A 20,451-nucleotide genomic window follows, 5' to 3' on the forward strand; every position below is an offset into this window, starting at 1 on the left:
GTTGTGTCACGTTAAAACATTAGTGAAAATATACTTTTTCAGATGGATGCAAAAGGTTTTGTTTTAAGAATTATAGTTTTTCTTGAATTGATAATCTGATTTATGACTTTATTTGGTTGTTTTCTTTTGACAAAATGTTGGGTTTTGTCGTTTTTTTTTGGATATTTTTCAGCTCCAAACTGCGATGCTTGTTTCGGATCATGTGATGTCTGTAAAAAATAGTTTCTTTTAGGAATAAAAACAGTTTTTAATTCGTCAGATTGGAGCGGTGAAAACGCGCAGGGATTACGCGCTGCCGGGAAAAGGTCAATTGGGAGCGACGGAGAGTCGGAGGGAGGAGGGAGGCAGAGAGACCCTGGCGGACAGCAGCGGAGAGAGAGGCTGGACCGGGAACAATAGAGAGGAACGAAGCCAGCAAACAAGCCGCGAGGCGAAGCGGAGAAAGACGCCGCGCGAGGCTGATGGAGGCAGAAGAGCGCGTGCGGAGGGCACGTGAGGAATAACCGGGCTCCCCCGCCTTTCTTTTGTCCTTTCTTTTGTCGGTGGATTGTATCGAACCGGATTCCGGTATGAACCCCGCAGAAGCGGCCGAGGAGGCGCCCAGCGACCCCGACACGGATGCCTTCTACAAAACAGGTATGAACCGGCCGTCCAGCCGGGGTTGGGGGTTCGAGTCCGCGGCTCCGAAAGCCGGAGGAGATGTGGGGGGGAGAAGAAGAAAGGTGCAGAAAGGAGAGCCCCCCCCCCCCAGCCCGCGAGGGAGGCGGCACGCTGAAGGCTGAGGCTGTTTTTTCCACGCATTTGCGGCGTGTTCTGGGAGCGCGCGCGAGCTTGATGCTCCGCACAAAAGCAGCTGAGGATGAGTCCCGCGTTTGATCTGGACTTTTAGGAAAACCGTGATTGTGTGCGAACGCAGAGTGGGAGGAGGAGGAGGAGAGTGGATGCGTGCAGCGAGGTGATGATGGAGCGCGTGGGGTCAGTTGATCAGCTGTTTCCTGCTGGAGCCCCCAGATGAGGGTTGGCCATGACAGACAGCGACCTAAATGTAACTCCACGAAGGAGAGGCTCAACTATGACGTCTTTGTCTCTGAAATTCCATTTAAAGACTGAAATCCAGACCCAAATAGTCACCGAAAACCTCATTTGATAACTTCACCACACAATAGAGAAAGTGCCTGTTTAAAAAAAGAATTGTTTGTTTCTGGTCAATTCCTCAAAAATCAAGGTTACCTAGAGACTCTTTTGACCCCTTAACATTGGTGTCTGTATTTAGGTGGTTCTAAACCCATTAGAATCTAGGAAATTGCAGAAAGAAGTGATTGAATTATTTGTAAAATATTGCTAAATGCTTTATTATTTTCAAAAATGTCATTAAATATGCTGCATTTTTTCTTCCTAATTACTAGTCAAATCGTTAAAAATGTAAGAAAATCAAACACATTTTTGAAACAGGCGGCAAAACACTTAAATGGATTTTAAAGGCTTATTTGTTTGTAAACAAGTATGCTTTATGGTAAGAGAGCTTTCATATGTTATAGTAATAGATGTACAGAAAAAGTTTTAAATATCCAATCTTAAAAGCTTTTATTTTGAAAGATCTGCTTAAAGCTAGATTAGTGATAGTCTGGTAAAGTTGGTGGTCATTTAATTAATTTTCAGTTGGGAGAAAACACGATGTAAAGTTTGTAAAGACAACATGAAGAACACAATTGTTCTAGTTTATCTTTTTAAACCTGCTGTTCCTGCCCTTTGACAGACTCATCACAGCATTTCAATGTTCGTTTTCTTCTTCTTTTCTGAGTCATTTTGGTTTGGAGTCGCTGCAGTGAGGGAGATCAGCGATGTTTCAGATAGAAGCCTCTTTTCCAGGCTCTTGAAACTGAACGTTTTCAAATGCTGTAGGTTCTGACCTCTTTGTGGTTTTTCTTTTAACATTTCTCCGTTTGACCTTGAACGGATCTAGACTGATCTGGATCTCCACCATGGACTGTAGCAAACCTGGTTTGTTTGTGAGCCACAGAGAGTCGTAGGTTAGCATTGGACCTGATGAATGGTGGGAAGTTGGCTTCTGCAAAACAAGACCAAACTACTGTTGCTAAATTAAAACCTAAAATTAGCAACATTCCTAATTGGTTAAAAACCAAACAAAAACATCCAATTAACTTAACCTTTAAACCCTTTAACACCAGAGCTGTCACCGGCATAGCCTAATTGACACACACTCTTTGACGTATTGTAACTCACTGACGGTTTACGCAATCATTCTGATGCGGACAAAATATGTGATGCAACACTTTCCTAACGTAAAGTCAATAAAGTTGACGAATGTTGCAAATCAGCTAAAGCGCCACTGTGGACATCCATCGGACTACCGGAACTCTTTGACTGTTTACGCAATCAGATTGTTTGTTTCTGTCACAGGAACAGGCAGACAGCTGGATCCAAATGCAGCAGGTTTTATTAGCTCAGCTCAGCTAAAAGTCCACAAAGCTAAATCAGGGTCAGGCAGGCTGGGGTCAATAACGAGCATGGGAGCATCAGAGGAGAGACGGGGCAGGCGGCAGGCAAACAGAGTCAAACACAGGGGTTAGGAAGCAGAAGATCGGATCCAAATGTAACGCTTGGTAAGGAAGTGTGGCACAAACAATGCTTTGCACTGAGTGAGGCTCAGTGCAGTGCTTAAGCGTACTTTGAGTGATTGGGTGAATTAGAGTCAGGTGTGCAGCATCCAGGAAGTGTGTGCTGGGGTTGCTGGGAGATGAAATGTGGTTAGAACTCTGGAGACTGTTCCCGCCGGTGACCAGAGGGGGAGAAAGAGCTCTGACTTCTGACAGTTGCTACGTCTTGCAAGGAAAGTTTCAATAATCCTGACACTTCTGTGGGAAAAAAAGAGTCCCTTTTTAATCGTACATCAACATGAAGAAACACTTCCAAATGTCGGTTCAAAATCTACGCGCTGCCTAGCAACCACAGCGTCTCTGTCAACTATCACCGGGACGACCCACTCCACACATTACGATTCTGATGCGCATAAAAGGCGTGATGGAATACTTTACTAGCGTAGAGTTAGTAAAGTAGTTAGTGAGTTAGTAAACGTTACTAATGTAGAGTGTTGCATTTCAGTGCAAAGCTGCTCTTCTCTGCATCAGAATACATTTGAAGTACTTTTATTGGGTAAAAGTTAGGGTATTTCAAAGAGTGTGTGATACTTTACAGCCACCGGCGGCAGCTCCGGTTCTAAAGAGGTTAGCTAACCCCAAACACCGCTACAAATGCTACACTGGCTAAAGAGAGTAATGGGGAGGGATAAATGCTAATGTTGGTTAAAGAGATACATTTTTCATAGAAAGCAAACTAAGTGATATATTGAATAGAATTTTCTAAAAACAAATCTTAAAATAAATGTAAAAATTTGAATAATAACAATTAGTGGTGATATTTTAAATTTAAAACAAAAAACGTAAACACAATTACATCAAAAATGTTGAACAACACTTAAAAAAGCCAAAATAAAGATGATGTCCTTCATTTGATCTGGAATATGATGCTAAACAACAGTCAGCGCTATAAGTCCATTGCTAAAAATGCTAACTTAACGCTGAATTTTAGATTGTTAAAGAGAGAAATGCTTAAATGTTGAAATGCTACATGGAGAGAAAAAAGTAAGACAGCAGAATCTTATTTTAAAAACACGATTCTAAAAAAAAAAGAAACAGAAACTGCCAGTAAACACAAAATACGAAATCAGCTAAACAAGCATTAAAAATGTTTTTAATAAGAAAAAAAAACACCAAATTGTGCTGATTTGGTGAAGTTTAAGAAATAGTTTAGGAATGTTTTCAGTTTGTTGTAAATTGTTTAAAGTTCGATTTATCTCTTGTATTCAAAGTAGCTAACTCTCGTACGAAACTTTCTCAGTTGATTTAAGTTAAAATTGACATGTTGATCAAATTTGAACATATATGAGCTTACTACTTATAATTTTGCTGCGTAACAAAGGAAATTTTACGACAGTTTAATGAAGTGAAAATGTTCTTCTCCAAATCAAACTTAACTTAGCTAAGCTAGTTAAAAACCAATCACTTGTTGCCTACTGCTTTAGCCGCTAACATGCTAATGAACTTCCTTTCTGCAAACTCACCCGTGTGGAGTTTTGGTTTCTATCATCACTAGTTCTCTGGTGAATCTCTCTCACTTCTATTATGGTTGGAAAAACATTGTTTTCATTTAAATGAAGCTGCAGCGGAGAATTAATAAAAAAAAAAGCAGGAAAGCAGAATGACTCACGCTTTGAAACCCGCCCTGCAACAGGAAGACGCAGGCGGCGTTGCCGTTCGCTGCTATGCTAATCAGCCGTTTGTAAATAGTTTAATTATCAGGCGGAAACAGGAAGTGACACACGGTCATATTACAAGCAAGTAATCAGGGAGCTTTTATGGCACAACTCACGGCAGCCGCCTGTCAGGGGACTCTGACAAAACTCTCTTCTTCTGATTAAAAGTGGATGATCTGTGCCGTTTTGGTGCTTTTGGTCGGAAGCAGGTAATTTTTAGCAGCTGCTCTGATAAGAATAGAAGAAGCTCCTTCAGAATCCAGTCTGAAAGATTCAATCCCAGAGCGAGATCTCTGAATTTCTCTGCAGGTGAAAGTAAAACGAGTGCTTGCTGTGCAATTACAGATCATTATCTCTGTTAATCTGCTGAGATGGTGACTGTTGGTCTCCATGGAGATGTTTAGTAAAGAGACAGTCTGTCTGAGAACTGGGGTCTGCAGTGTTTTATGCTATGTTCACACTGGGTGTTTGACTCGTGTTCTAGAACACCAAGTGTCCGCGTGACACCAAGTACCGCTCAGTGGAAACGAGGCTTCAGTGTCATATTTGATGCGTTTTCTTGAACATAAAAGGGCTCCATCCGATTGGTCAAATGCATAAATAATAATAATAAATAAATCCAACTCAGTGGCCTTGTGGAAGAGTGTCAGCCCTGTGACTGGAAGGTCATGAGTTCAAATCCAGGCCGACTCATACCAAAGACTCTTAAAAATGAGACCCATTGCCTCCCTGCTTGACACTCAGCGTTAAGGGGTTGGATTGGGGGGTCAAACCACCAAATGGTTCCTGAGCGCGGCTCTGTCTGTAGCCCACCGCTCCCCCAGGGGAGGGGTCAAATGCAGAGAACAAATGTCACACACCAAGGGGTGTGACAGATAATGAGACTTTAACTTTATAAATGGATTTATTTGATTTGTTAAATGCTTTAAGCTGCCATAAGATTGTTTTAGCACATTTAAGGTAACTTATCGAAAATTTTTCCATCTTTTGCGATATACGTATTGCACAGCTTGGTATCACAATAACGATAAATTTGCGATTGACTGTGCCAGCCAATAATGTATATAATAAACAGTCTAATTGAGAAATGCTTTCGAGTCTGACGTACAATATATATATTTGCAGGTTCGTGTAGTTTAAGAAGCAGGACATGGCTTCTTCAAGAGTGTGTGCATTGCTGTTTGGATTTAAACCAATTCCCATGTTTTGTATTTAGAGTCCAAAAATGGTTCTCAGACTGTGCGACGCTACACGTGAACACGGAGCCCTAAACGCGAATGTACGCGCGTTTACTGTTCATTTAAAGTGACAGCTTTAACGCATGGTGCTGAGGGGGGTGTGGGCGTTGATTTAGAGAAACCATCGGTTTTACAGCTGAACAGGGAAATATAGACAAAAGCCAGAAAACCAAAAAAGGTTATTGAGTCATCTGAACATCTTCTGATGTGAGATGTCCCAATCCAGTCCTGAACCGGTGTGGTCCAAAGAGAGGATCCATATGGAGACACTTCATGGCCATCATATCATAACTTTAAAAGCTACAGTGTTCATTTCAGAACTAAAGTATCTGCTGAAATGAACCAGGACAACCTGAATTAGATGATGGTAAATTAAAATGCTTATTAATTTTACAGACCATGTGACAAAATAATAAGCAACTAAAGACAGCGATTTGACAGATTTTAGGCTGAATCCGAATTCATTATATACCCTTGCGGCTTCTTCCTACCCCTGCGGCTTCTTCCTACCCCTACAGCTTCTTCTTACCCCTACGTCTTCTTTTTACTGTAAGGCTTCTTCCTACCTGTACAACTTCTTCCTACCCTTACGGCGTCTTCTTACCCCTATGGCTTCTTCCTACCCCTACAGCTTCTTCTTACCTCTACGGCTTCTTCCTACCCCTACAGCTTCTTCTTACCCCTACGGCTTATTCGACCCCCCTTACGGCATCATCTTACTCCTACGGCTTCTTCCTACCCCTACATTTAGCCCTCCAAGTTGAAATTATAGAAAAACAGTGTCCTCTAATTCAAACGCTACTACCACTTGACGTCATCAATAGTTGCCGGTCATCTACGCACTTGCAAAATACATAACACCATTGGTTTAATAACTTTAAAAAGTCAATAATGACATTGAAATGTAAACCTTTGTGCTTCAGAGCACACCCTTATGAAGAAAAGCGTTTATCACCCTACCGGCGTCACTAACTCCCTACTGCTACACCTTAAAAAAACAAGTTTGGACACTCACTATAGCTCCACATGACCCTACAATTGGAGGGGTAGGGGAAGAATTCAGATTGGTTGACAAGAACGACCACTATGTGTGGAAGCTCTCTGAACCGGGAATATTGAGGATGAATATACATCAACCTGTGCAGCCAAGTCACATGTCAGAAAAGTATTTAGTGTACCTTCGTGCCTATTGGCCCCCCAAAAAACAGCATTCATTCTTAAATAACTTAAAGCCTTTATTTATAACTTTCTTTTTGGACCATGAGTTATAAGTTGCACTTAAAATCCCTTAACTTCAGAAAAATCAACAGTGAGTCATATGTATGAATTCTGTTGTTTTTTTTGACCCGGAACTGGTTTTTTGTGGTACACAGCGCTCGGAAAACTGTCTAAATATTTTATTACCACTTTGGTAAACTACAAAGCTGGATTGTTGGAGCATTTTAGATGCTGTAGTCCAGAGCCTGATGGAGTGATACGCACTGCGCTTCATCGTAATGAAGGGAAAAAGTGAGAGTTTTGTATTTGAAGTGTTACAACTGAGACAATTTGAGATCTATTGTCTATAAAGTTTAACTTATTGGTTGTGTTGCACATGAACAACACGGTTAACTTGAAAAACTTCCCATCAACTCCCATCTTATCTTGCTCCTTGGCCCTTCTAGGCATTCTGGGTATTATCTGATTTAGTGGAGCCTATAATCTTGTACACTTTATGCATGTAAAAACAGCAGTTTATTCCCTTTTTAATTGATACTGACTACAATACCCACAATGCTCCAACAATCCAAAAAAAAGGTGCTGCTTTGTATCTTTACCAAAGTCGGAATAAGACATTTAGACAGAATATTTATGGCCGTGTAGCACAGAAAATCGCTTCCACGCCAGTTAACACAACCAGAATTCATATGTAAGACGCACTGTTGCTTTAAGAGAAAACTACAGGATTTACGGTGCGCCTCATGGTGAAAAAAATATGGTAAAACCAAAAGAAAAACAGAAACGGAGTGACTGAAAGGGTTCTGGCTGATTCTGTTTTTTGTCTTCCACAAGCCAAACAATCAAAATCAGCCTCAGGGCTGAGAAGATGTTTTTTTTTGTGGGTTTCCACTGGTATTGTGTGAGCAATACCAGATTTAACCCAGAGTTTGTGCTTAAATAAAAAAAAAAAATTTTCTCAGCTGCAGCAAGATCTATGTGGAATGATATCAAACTAAAATTCTATTTTACCTGGATAAAGCAGATGAAGGTAGAAATAGTGGAATTAGTTTGGGTTGTGTAAAGGGATGGGATTTCTTTTTAAAGCGTTTCTGTAGTCTCTCCCTTACTGATGCCCACGCCCTCATTTCAAGGCCAAAAGCCCATATTAAAATTACTCGGATTATTGGTATTGCTCCTTAGAGGTTGCAGTTCTGAATAAATGTGTGTGGGAGTCTAGAGAACATACAATAATACAAGGCCAGGGATTGTTGTGGTAAAAAAAAATAAAAAAAAAACGGTGTCAGCAGCTTCCTGCAGCAGACAATGAGAGAGGAAACAGTAAATTTACACTGACAGGAATGAATGAATGAATGAACTGAGGTGGCTGGGTTGACATCATCTGATCTGCTGCATCAGGCTGCATCAGCTTGTCTTTGAAGCTCAGTCTTCTTGTTACGTTGGGAGTTTGGGTTTCAAACGGGCCTATTACATGGCCGACTGACTGTAATCTCTACTTGGCTGTGTTCTTCCAGGCTCATCACCACATTAGCCTGGAGTGCGGACTCATCCTTTATTGGGTGTGGAATCTGTCACTGTCGCCAAACTCATTTGCACATTTTATTCTCACCAGACAAAGATGAATTCAGTTTACAGCTGCTGTTTGTGGAGCTGTTCAGGCTCTAGTTGCTGTTAAAGAAGCACATTGTATGGCCAACTAAAAGAAATGGATAAAATGCTTTCTGTGCTGATATAAGATTTAGTATTGGAGTTAGCATTTTTATCATGGTTCCGTTAAGGTTTAAGGACATTTTTGTTGGTGCAACTTTTAGTATTCCTTCATTTTATTCAGGTTTACTAATCTGTTTGACTTTATTCAGCTTGGTTAGCATTGGGCTAATAAGGTAGCACTGCTAGCTTACACGTAGCCCACAATCTATGTTTATTTTCAGATATTTTATCCTGATATTTTAATTATTTCAAGTTCATTTATGTATTTTTGAATTAGTTTCATTTTTCTTTATCTTCACTCAGTTTTCCCCATATGCAGCTAATTTAGCATTTGGCTAATAGGTTAGCCCTAATATTCTACACTTTGCCTATATCCTTTTATTGTCAGGTATATTATCCAAATATTTTAATCTCTTTACAGTGATTTTGTTTAATTTTTAAGAGCTTGTTTTTCCTAATCCCTACTCAGTTTTCCTAATTTGTTTTCCACCTTATTTGGAGAAGTTAGCATTTAGCAAACAAATTAGCACTATTAGCCCACATTTCATCTGGAACTTTTTCCTCGTTTATGATTATTTTCTGGTGTCTTACCCTAATAATTTATCAATTTTACAGTTATTTTGTTTACAGATTTGGTACTTTGGTGAATGTTTTATCACTCTTCAGCTCAAGTGCGGCCAAGAAGTTCAGGACGGACCCAGAGGAAGGGTTAAGTTTAGGATCATGGGCTACGGTTAAGCTGCGTTCACACCGAACGCGATTCGCGCGGCAGAGGCGGACACTTTCAACGTTACGTCAATGGTACAGATGCGATCTGAGCAGCGGGTGCGAGCAAAAGTGTGGCAGCAGCGGGATTTCAGCTGTGCGTTGGGATTTGCTATCCGGGTGAACCGCCTGAACCAAATCGTCTGACAGAACCCGTCCCGGCTGCTGTTAGGCAATGGCGGGTCCACCCTGGACTGTCTGTCGCCGGGCGGATGGAGCTGGAGCGATCCCAGCGATCCCAGCTCGTGGCGAGCCTTCCAACTCAGTCAGAGAGAGAACACAATTATGGAGAACACATTTACAGCTCAAGTCCAACAGCAAAGTCCAGCCTGATCGATGATTAAATGCGTGCGGGGAACGCAGCAATGTGCCACCTTCTCCTCTCTCCCACACGGACGCCGGACGGGTCAAATCAGGGAGCTTGTGCAATGCGCATGCGCTCCTGTGACATCACAACAGCGTTAATTCAAACCTAGCGTCTTTGCGACAGTTTGATTGACAACGATTTAAAAAGGAGAAATGCAAAAATGGAATTTTTATTTTTTTATTCCTCGTGTTCTCTCTCTCAAGAGAAATGCCACAAAACCTAAAAAGCAGGATTTTTTTTTTTACAGGGGGGGTTAAGTGAAGATTCAGCCCCACGGAGAACAGAGCCGAAAAGATGAGCTGCATTTATTATTGAAGGGATCAGGAACAATACGTAAGATTCTGCAGCGCTGGAGGAGGGAGGCAGGGGTTCCCTTTTTCTCTCCGTCTTTGTCTCCCAGATGGGTGTGAGAGAAAAGTGTGTGTCTTTGTGTGTGTGTGTGTTTTTGTGTGTGTGTGTTAGCAGGGGAGTGGGAGAAAGGCGGCTTAAGTGGATTAGCTCTTATTACCCACTGGGGGACCAACGAGAGATAGACGGCTAGAGACAGAGAAAGAGTGTTAAATAGAGAAATACAAAGGAAGGATTTCCTCTCCTCCTCCTGCTCCTTTTGTCTCCTCCCTCCTTAAAAGCTCCCCCTCATGGGGGACAGCTGCAGCCGTACGGTCCCTGCGTGGGTTTAGTCCGTGTTGGTTCTGACTGTAATCGATAACATGTTTGGGAGAGACGGTTTGACACCAGCTGATTCGTTTTGTCAGCTAATAGCGCCTGATGGTATTAAATGTTGCAGGCAGGTTTTTGTTGTGTGTGTGTGTGTGTGCATGTGTGTGTGTGTGTGTGTGGCAGAGACAGGAAGCTTTTATCTTGATTGACAGCAGCACAGAGCCATTAGACGCAGCAGAGAGTCTGGCCTCTTTTGAGTTTTTGTTCCTCCAGAAAGACCACATGAAATATGGATTACACAGCAGAATCTTTCAATGGTCGGCATATTAGGCTGGAAAATACTGTAGTAATACTGTAATGGGGCCTATTTAAGAGGATAAGTGTACCCTCAGCTCAGGGAGAACCTGAGGTTTTTGGGCTTTTAATACTAATAGAAATGTCGTTCTTTTACATTTAGACAAAAATGATTGGTGATAAACCATCAGAACTGATTTAAACATTGAACAGTTCACCATAGATCAGGTTTTAATCTGAAAATCAGCTATCTTATGCCGCCAGCGGCAGCTAAATAACACGCTGCCGGAACCATCGTAACTCTACAACCATTTCGTGTAAATCCAGCGGGTTCTGACTCCAGCGTCAGCTGCTTTACGCTGATCGCGTAAACTGCTGTAAAGTGTTGCATAAATGAAGCACAAAATTGCATTTCTGAGTTTTTCTTTATTCCAATTGTGAATTAGGAGCGGACGAAAAAATGCATTTTGAAAAAGATTGTTTTTATGACATAGGTGCTACAGTTGGCGGGCAACAAACTCCCAGCTCCGCTACATTCTGATGAATCCACCGTCAGACAAATAGATTCAAAATATTCAAAGATTTTTTATTTGTCGTATTTCTACAACGATCTACAACGAACTTTCCGATGGCACTCAGTCAAATCCGTGAACGTCTTTGTTTTCCTCTTCTGAGCTGGAATCTGGATCTTAACCGGAGGGCTCCGATATCGTTCGCCATTTTTGTTACCACCAGTAATGTTATGTCGGGGAGGTGTGGGGCTGTTAGTTAGTGGGAGAGAGTGTAAACCAGGGATGCCCACTTTACGATGATGTCAGAAGTCAGAGCTCTGTCTCCCCCTCTTGTCACCGTTGGGAACAGTCTCCAGAGGCCCTGCCCCGACCCTCGCCTGGATCCTGACTACCCCGTCTCTCCTCTGATGATGTCATGCCTGTTATCGACCCCTGCCTGCCTGACCCCGATTTAGCTTTGTGGACTTTTAGCCGAGCTAATAAACCTGCTGCACTTGGAAGCAGCCGTCTGCCTGTTCCTGTGACAGGTGAAAGAAAGAATTTGCACTCAGTGTATTTAAACACACATGTGCAGTGACACATACATCAGAGGATGTTCGATTGGTCGTTTTGCATGTCAATCAAGTCACATACTTCTCGGTGAGGGTTTTGATTCGCTGACGGATTAATATGAATATATATATATGTATATATATTTTTGGCTATTTATCTTTAATGGCCCCACATGTCCTTTGTTGATCACAATCAACGTAATGAGGACCCCTAGTGTAAACAAATGAATGGTGGGAAATGGGGGCGGGATCACTCTGTGCCAACGGCCCCACCTGCAATTCAAAGTTGTCGGAAAGAACGCTTGATCGGAAGAAAAATGCGTCATGTAAACACGCTGTTTGGAATACTCTGCCCCGATCAGACTCATTCGGATCAAAATTTCTTTCCGATGGAGACAGGTGGGTTATGCCGATTGTTGATCCAACCTTGGTGCATGTAAACAGTTTATTCCGATCGTGTGTCACTACCGCTCTGGTTTTACGTCACGCATAGACGGCCTCCAGAGAAAGCTTTGGAGCGCAAACAGGACCGACCCGCTGCTCCAGGCGAGTGTCTGTGAGCACAGCAGCCGGACTTACAGCTTTGAATTTGTGTGTGTGTGTGTATCCGCGGCTAATGTTTGCATCATTATTGTTCACATTTTTAATTTTACATGACCTAAACGTACTTTATCAGTGTTTGATTTTGATTTTTCACATTTAGTATGAAAACTGTGAAAATATTCAGCAAAACGTAGCTACTTTTCAATCTTCATAGGTTTTTCAAATATGGATTTGAATGAAGGATCTTTTTATATTTAGCACTTTACATCACTATCGGGGCACCAAAGTGCTTCACAAGCGCAGCGGAGAAGAGCAGTTTTTCGTTGATATGCAACACTTTACAGTTCAAAGTGTGTATGGACTCAAAATAAACCAAACCTACTCGATTCTCCACGTCAGAATCCAACTACGTTATTTGGGTAAACAGTCAAAGAGTTATACTAGTTTGAAGAGTGTGTTATTATGCTGTTGATGGTTGCACTTCTGGTGTTAAAGGGTTAAAAACAAAAATGAAAAAAAAACATTATTTCACAAAGAGCAACAAATGGCAGATAAAAAAAAAGAGTTTACACCGACTACTGAGTCTGAAAAGCCATTGTGACAAGGTTTGTCTGTAGTTGCTGTTTAAAACTGTTTGGGTCTGATATTCTGCTCAGAGTAACACTGATAACTAGAGGCCAACTATGGTCGCCCCAGTGTTTCCATGGTGACGTCAACCTCATACTGGTTTGCAGACCTTTAAGCTCTAGAATGATGTAATCTGTAAATGAAACATTATTTTTGCGTTAGCATGTTTGGAATTGTTCTGCTTTCACAAACTTTTATGGGATTTTGAAATCACAGCAAAGCAGAAAATCTGAGTGTAAACACGGATGATGTACTCTTTATGTACAAAAAGTGACGACAGCATTGAAAAGGAGAACTCTTTTTTTATAAAAATCAAACAAATTCAAAGTATTCAGATAATTGAGTGTATATGAGAACTGGAGGGAGTCAGTGTGACATCATCTACAGAAAATTACTTCCAGCTTCAACCAAATAAAGTCCATACAATCGTTTTTTTTTTGCGATACGGATGCCGCCATGTTGGAGCCAGACGTCGTCAGTAAGCAATGATTGGTTCTGCGTTGGTCTGAGCCAATGTTTCTATGGCAACGGCGCTTACCAGTCAGGAGTGAGTGGGTTGGAAGGCCACACCCCTACCACTTTAAAGTGGGGGACATGAAATCTGTCAAACGTTTTGAAAGTTGGAAGTGGGGGCCAGCAGGCTCCACCCACTTTTATTGAGGCATCTGATTGGTCAGTTTATAACTTGAATAACCTGAACTAGAAAAAAAATCATAAAATAAATGAGGATTATTAAGAAGATGTTGAAAAAAGTATCAGATAGAGAATGTTTTTTTATGACCAATACAGTGACTGAGTAACAGCTGTTTGTTTCTCTATAGACGTCTATGGGATTTTGGCATCTTGGAGCCAGCAGGTACTTCCTGTTTGGAACGCAAGTGGGAGGGGTCACTGAGTCCAGTCCTTTTATACAGTCAGTGGTCTAGAATCAAACTAAAAAAGGCCAAACCATCAGAAAAGTGAGCTGCCTGAAGTAACAGGAAGGACAAATCCAGTTCTGATCCTTTCATGTGAGCTGGATCGGGGTTGTGTGTCCGTGTGTGTTTTTGTGTGCTGATGCGACCGTCAGCAAAGCGCACACTGAGCAGAATCAGTGCATCTCTGCTCTGCTGATGCCGGCGGTCACGGTGGATTTGGATCCGGGCAGATATACCGTCTCCCACATCAGCGCCTGTTCATTAGTTTGCTGCAGGCAGTAATTAGCCTCCTGTGCTGTGCTACACAGCCGTTAAACTCTTTATTGGTCGCTCTCCGTAAACAAGAAACCGCCGCGTGTTTATGAGCGTGTGTTGAGAACTCGGCTCAGTTTAAACTGATCGCAGAAAGACGAACATTCAGGCCAAAAGAAAACCACAAACCATTGAATCCTCAGAATTTATGTGAGAGTTTCAGACAGGAAGAAACTAAATCACATGAATTTATTTGATGAAGTATGAACTCTTTAATTATGCAATAAAATTGAAGTGCAAAAACATTTTTTTTTATCAAAGACCACATGCAGAAAATTCAGTCCTTAAAAAGCCACAAACTAACTCCTTTCCTCTTGTTTCCATCCAACAATGATCCCTAACAGAGATTCAGATCCTAAACACTTAGATATTCCACCGATAATATCGTCAATCTGAAATAAATTTCTAGATTTACATGAAATCTCTCCAAAACTGCTGGATTCTGCTCGATTATAGTTCTTCAAAGCATCGTTTCCACTGAGCGGAACGGTACGGTCTGCTAGTGTAAGCAATTCCCAATCCGGCTTAATGGTCTTAATGGACTCATTAAGTTGGACCGAACCATACCATTTTGTTTGTAGCTCCATAAAAAAGTGGAACTGACTGGTTAGAGAGATTCTACGGTAGAAACTCTTTAATTGGCTGAAGGTCTTTACGACCAAAGAAAGCTCCAAGAAGGCGGCTGTATTCCTGTTTGCCGCCAGCGATCTTCTCTCAAACAACATGAAATGCTTTGTATCTACGAAGAAACAAAAGCCTTTCATTGTTGTTGTTGATCACCTCGCATGCGCTGTAGCGGTCCAACTTTGAGTGGCCCAGTCGCCTGAATTGCCTGGACCATTCTAAACCGAACCGGACCGCTCAGTGGAAACAAGGCTTTGGCATCATATAATTCCGTCGGGTACAAACAGCAACTATTAAATTCTCCTTCAGGATCAATTTTCAAACCGTTCTGTGAATTGAAGAGGATGTCATCCTTTCTTCACTACCAAATCCGAGTCCCTGATTGGTCAAAGTTCAGCCTAGTTTAACTTTTAATTAGGCCTGCACAATAAATCGCAAATTTATCGTTATCGAAATATCTAGCTGTGCAACACGCATATTGCAAAAGTTGGCGAAAACTGCAATAAATGTTAACCTTAAATGTTCTAAAACAATCTTAAGGCAGCTTGAAGCATTTAACCAATCAAATAAATCCGTTTATGCATTTGACCAATGGGATGGACCCGTTTTATAATAGATGCTCTCCTCCTACGTAGACTAGGGTCGTTTGAAGTATAATTTCAGTTATTCTGCAATATTGATCACTAATATTGAATATCGCGAGTTTTCCTCACATTGTGCAGCCCTACTTTCAATGTGCTTTTAATTTTATTTATTGAGTATTTATGTAAACAGGGATAGAGCACAGCAATGAAACATTTCTGTAAATGTGCCAGTTTTAGCTGCAAAGCTAATATTCTACTTAGCAAAGTGTAGGTTTGCCAGCTATAAACCCCAAAAACACAAACATCCACAGTAAAAATTACAAATAAAACAAAATGTGAGGAGGGGTTTGGAGGTTAGGGTTGTCTCTACACTAAAATATTTGCCAATGTTGTTGTGTAGTTGTTGATAGCTTCACCCCACATGCTCTGCGACGGTCCAACTTTCATTGGAAACACCTGAATTGCCAGGACCATTCTAAACCGGACCGGACCGCTGATTGGAAACAAGGATCTAGTTTAATTATTTTTCTTCATTACAAAGACATTTTTTTATATTTGTGATTTTTTAATTTTCTTATGTGGCAAAATTTTGTAACCATTTTATCACATTTAATTATTTATTTAATTACTATGAATAAAGCATTAATAAAGTTGATAAAGTTGAGTCAAAGCAGATCGTGTGTAAAATACGACCATCACTTCCCCAAACTACACTTGGGACTTTGTGCGCTTGGTTCATATTTTTGTAAGAGAACACAGTGGGGCTTACTGGAAGTTACTGGGAGTAGCAGAAGAAAGTAAAAAAACACCCCCTCACCCGTTTTCTATCAAAGGTTTCCTCCCTGGGGGGTTCTAACTCTGCACACGACAAAGGTAAAGATAACAGTGAGTTCAGGTGGAACCCCATCCCAAAGTTCACGCATGTTCAAGGCTGAGGCATCAATGGAGGATCTAAAGATGGCCTTGGTCCGGTTCTCTGTCAGGTTAACGCAGAACCCGACAGCTGGAGGAGAACGTGGTGTAGTGAGGAAGTAAAGGAATCCAGAAACCTGAATGAATGGTAGAGTTTCTCTTTTTTACTCTGGTCTGTGTTCATTTTGGTTGTAACTGCGTGACATTTTGGACAGTTTGGTCTCAAAAGTGTGGCGTGAACACGGACCACAGAAAACATGAGGGTAAAAAGATGAGGTTGGGTTCCTGCCTTTCACCACACATGTGTCCAACATGTGTCCTTGGGCAAGACTCTAGTCTGGACACCACATTGCTGGTGGTGGTGACAGGTGACAGACTGTGTGTGAATGTATGTTTGAGTGCATGAATCTGCATGTGTGTGTGATTGTGTTTTTGTGTATAAACCCAAATGTTTGTGTGAATGTAAAGCAAAGTAGAAAGCCACTAAATAAGCATCATCGTTACGATTTGAAAGGACTCCTCATCCTATAAAATGAAGATCTTTGGGGTTCCCCAGGGCTCCTGTTTGGGGCCCTCGGTGTTCTTTTCTCTATGGACATAAGGTTATTGCTGTTTCACTCAAAACTGCCTTTTGGCCGTTAAAGAGAGCTGCAGTCAGGCTGAAGGTAGTTACTGCTGAACTCTTTCTGCTCTGAGTTTCAAGAATCATTAACAAAAATAAATAATAAAATAAAAGTTTCTGCTTGTTTTAGCGACTGCTGGCTCTGTCCTGTCCTGTTGACTGACTGTTTATGTATTCAACAGCTGCCCGGTAGCCTTTTTTTCCCTGAAGTTAAAGGTAAAGCTCTGAAGCCGTCAAACTTCTGAAGTCTTAGTGTTCTGTGGCTAGCTCCGTGCATGAGCGTGGACGCGGGTTTGCGTGTGTCCGTGCACAGACACTAAAATCTCTCCCGCGCCACCGCATGCGGTTCTTTGCAGGAGAGCCGGCTTTCAGCTGTGTGTGCCGTGAGCTGCTGAATTATACTCATTTTCAGAGTTATGTTCATAGTTTTCGTCAGGCTAATTGAACACAGCAGCTGAATCCCAGAACTCTTGTCTTTGTTCTCCCCTCCTTTTGGTCGTCTCTGTGTTTTACTAGATTTATACCTTCCTGTAATAGTCATTTAATTTGGTTTACTCAAAAGAAAATTGTGTTTTAGGGGTGTCCAAACAAAGGCCATGGGGACAAACAGTGGGCAGCCGTTTACTCTTGATGGACCCTGAGCAACTATTGAAAATCTTTCTTCAATATTTTCTTCAGCTTATTTCGTTTTTAACACAGTGTTTTTGGTTGATTTGTTGTCAGATTCTATCATAGTTCTCTTTTAGAAATTCTTAATCTAGCTAAGTTTTAGAATTTTTTTGGACCTTTTTTTTGGTCATATTAAGGGTAAATTATCAGTTTTCTGAGGTGAATGAGGGGAAGTCAGATGTTATTCATCAGATCCTGGATGGACAAAAGAAGCTTATAGAGAAGAAGACGGTTACTTCAACAATTGTCTGGAAACGGCAAATCGTCAGACAACAGTTTGAAGCACCTATTAGACAACCCAAAGTTGCTCCAAAAATGTGCTCATTTCTTTCTAATAAAGTCCAAATTGTCATAAATAATGAATAAAACAGAAGGCAGACGTTTTAGCGTACGACTCCGTGGAGAACTGCTGCCTTCTGCAGTTTTTAGAGGAACTGCAGCGTCTGGTGCTTCCAGCTTTCTGTTGAGTTTGAGAATGAACTCTGTTTGATATTCAGCTTAGCTTTGTCTGTTGCATCATTTATTGGGATAAATTAGCGTGTTTGTTGAATTCTTCAGCATTATTCAGGTTTGTGAATTCTCTGTTTGGTAATACTTCAGGATTGGGAATTCTTCCGTATTGTTTAGCTTTTTGATTTCTTTGGCGTTGTCCAGATTTGACATTTTTTCAGCTTCGTTCAGTTTTTGGAATTCTGCTTTATTCAGCTTTAGGTATCCTTCAGAATTTGGAACTCTTTGGCATTGTTCAGCCTTGTTTGAGAATTCTTTGACATTTTTCACTTTGTTTGGAAATTCTTTGGCAATTTTTTGCTTTGTTTAGGAATTATTGGGCATTGTTTGCTTTTTCTTGGGAATTCTTTGACATTGTTCAGCTTTTTTGGGAATTATTTGGCATTGTTTGCTTTGTTTAGGAATTATTGGGCATTGTTTGCTTTTTCTTGGGAATTTTTTGGCATTGTTGAGCTTTATTTGGGAATTCTTTGACATTGTTCAGCTTTTTTGGGAATTATTTGGCATTGTTTGCTTTGTTTAGGAATTATTGGGCATTGTTTGCTTTTTCTTGGGAATTCTTTGACATTGTTCAGCTTTTTTGGGAATTATTTGGCATTGTTTGCTTTGTTTAGGAATTATTTGGAATTGTTTGCTTTTTCTTGGGAATTTTTTGGCATTGTTGAGCTTTATTTGGGAATTCTTTGACATTGTTCAGCTTTTTTGGGAATTATTGGGCATTGTTTGCTTTTTCTTGGGAATTTTTTGGCATTGTTGAGCTTTATTTGGGAATTCTTTGACATTGTTCAGCTTTTTTGGGAATTATTTGGCATTGTTTGCTTTGTTTAGGAATTATTTGGAATTGTTTGCTTTTTCTTGGGAATTCTTTGACATTGTTCAGCTTTGTTTGAGAATTCTTTGGTATTGTTCAGCTTTGTTTAGGATTACTTGTGCGTTGTTCAGCTTTGTTTGGGAATACTTTGGTATTGTTCGGCTCTTTTGGGAATGTACCTTATCTATGGCATCATCCTTTTACCCTTCACAGCTAGCATTGCACTCAGTGAGCATCATTGTTCTCAACAAGAAAGAGAAAACAGACTCTACAACCATTGGCTCAACTGATGAAAGCAATAAAATGTTCCTTGAGCTGTCAATGTAATCTAAAGTGATGTTTCTTCAGGTAAGCCTTTCCGTTTTTGATTTTTCGCATGAAAAGAGAAAAGCATGATGCTATCAGGCTCACAAACATGCTGGGTTTGTGGTGGTAGGTGAAAAGTTTGGACGCCCCTCCTCTGCACACGCAGGAACATTTGTGTCAGACAGTAATTGCATGAGCAGAGCTGCTCTACTGTAGAGTATTTATAGAACAGAGGGAACGAGAGTGGAACCATGAATCCTTAATATTCTCCCCTTTAGATTCTGAGGATCATCTGGTCTTTGGGTTTCACATCTGCAAACATTGCTGAGCTGCTTTTGATGCGCCTCCAGGATTAATGGAGGAATAAAACGTCTTCTGACCGCAGAGCCGACTTGTGTTTTTGCATCAGGTTCAGAGTGAAGCCACAGTCATCCTCACCATCTGTGTTCCGGCTTTTCCCTGAGGGATCGTTCTGAGTCCGGATAGAGTCAGAGTGTGATGAAGTTCTGCATCACATCTCTGATTCCCAGAGAAAACTCAGACTGACATGTTGTTCTGACTGCTTCTCCTGACGTTCCCACTTTCCCCTGGAGATTGTCTTCTTGATCAGGGATTATTTGGGCTCTCAGAGGCAGCTGCTTTCCCTCCGGATGGTTCTGCTGAGCAGGTCCAGCCCACTCGGCTCTCTTCTTCAATCACCAATCATCAAAGCGGAGTGTGACTCGGCATTTGAGAGGTGATAATCATTTGCACAATGATGAGTCACCGGACACAAATGCGTGCGGTCGGTTGAAGGCGGCGCCTCCGAGTGCCGACCTGTCACCAGGCTCTTCGCCGTCTCTGGCCCGCATTCCTGCGCAGCTCAGTCTGAGGTTTTCCTCTGCACGGACAGCTGCCGTCTGGAGACTGAAAGCCGACCCAGCGCCGCCTGCATTTCCATCTGATAGCTCAAACACGTGTTCCATGTTCCAGCATTTGCCTCGCTCTCGTCTCAAGGCCTCGCTCCGCCGGAGGAGGGTACCTCAGGCGTCCTCCTGACCTCTGACCTCTGGCTAACCGCGTTCACGTGTGAGCAGAAACACAGCTGTGTGTGGGAGACGGTCTGAGCGTGCTCAGACACTTCTGCTTTTACTGGCATAAGAATGAGGAGGAAGACGACGAAGACCAGTGCCCCAAAATCTCACGATTACCCCAGTGGTATTCATCATCATCATCTTCATCAATATATTCACTGTTGTTGTCTCTATTTTCCATACCTACATGTGCTCTTCATGATGTTTGTCCTTCACATTTGTTATCTTCATCATCATTTGCGTCTTCAGAGTTTTTATGACTTTGCCGTCCTTGGCTCTCATCTTCATCTTCA

At 41.5% G+C, this 20,451-nt stretch overlaps 1 protein-coding gene across 2 annotated transcripts in view; it reads left to right on the forward strand.

Moving 5' to 3' along the window:
* Positions 1–301: 301 nt before the first annotated feature.
* kalrn (kalirin RhoGEF kinase) overlaps positions 302–20,451 on the forward strand; it is a 128,272-nt gene continuing 108,122 nt past the window's right edge. For both annotated transcript variants that reach the window (XM_023951149.1, XM_023951150.1), the window contains exon 1: positions 302–636. In XM_023951149.1, coding sequence (XP_023806917.1) covers positions 570–636 — 67 coding nt within the window. In that variant the 5' untranslated portion in view covers positions 302–569. The remainder of the gene's footprint in view (positions 637–20,451) is intronic.

The sequence above is a fragment of the Oryzias latipes genome, chromosome 21 (assembly GCF_002234675.1).
Source record: "Oryzias latipes chromosome 21, ASM223467v1".
Lineage (NCBI taxonomy): Eukaryota > Metazoa > Chordata > Actinopteri > Beloniformes > Adrianichthyidae > Oryzias > Oryzias latipes.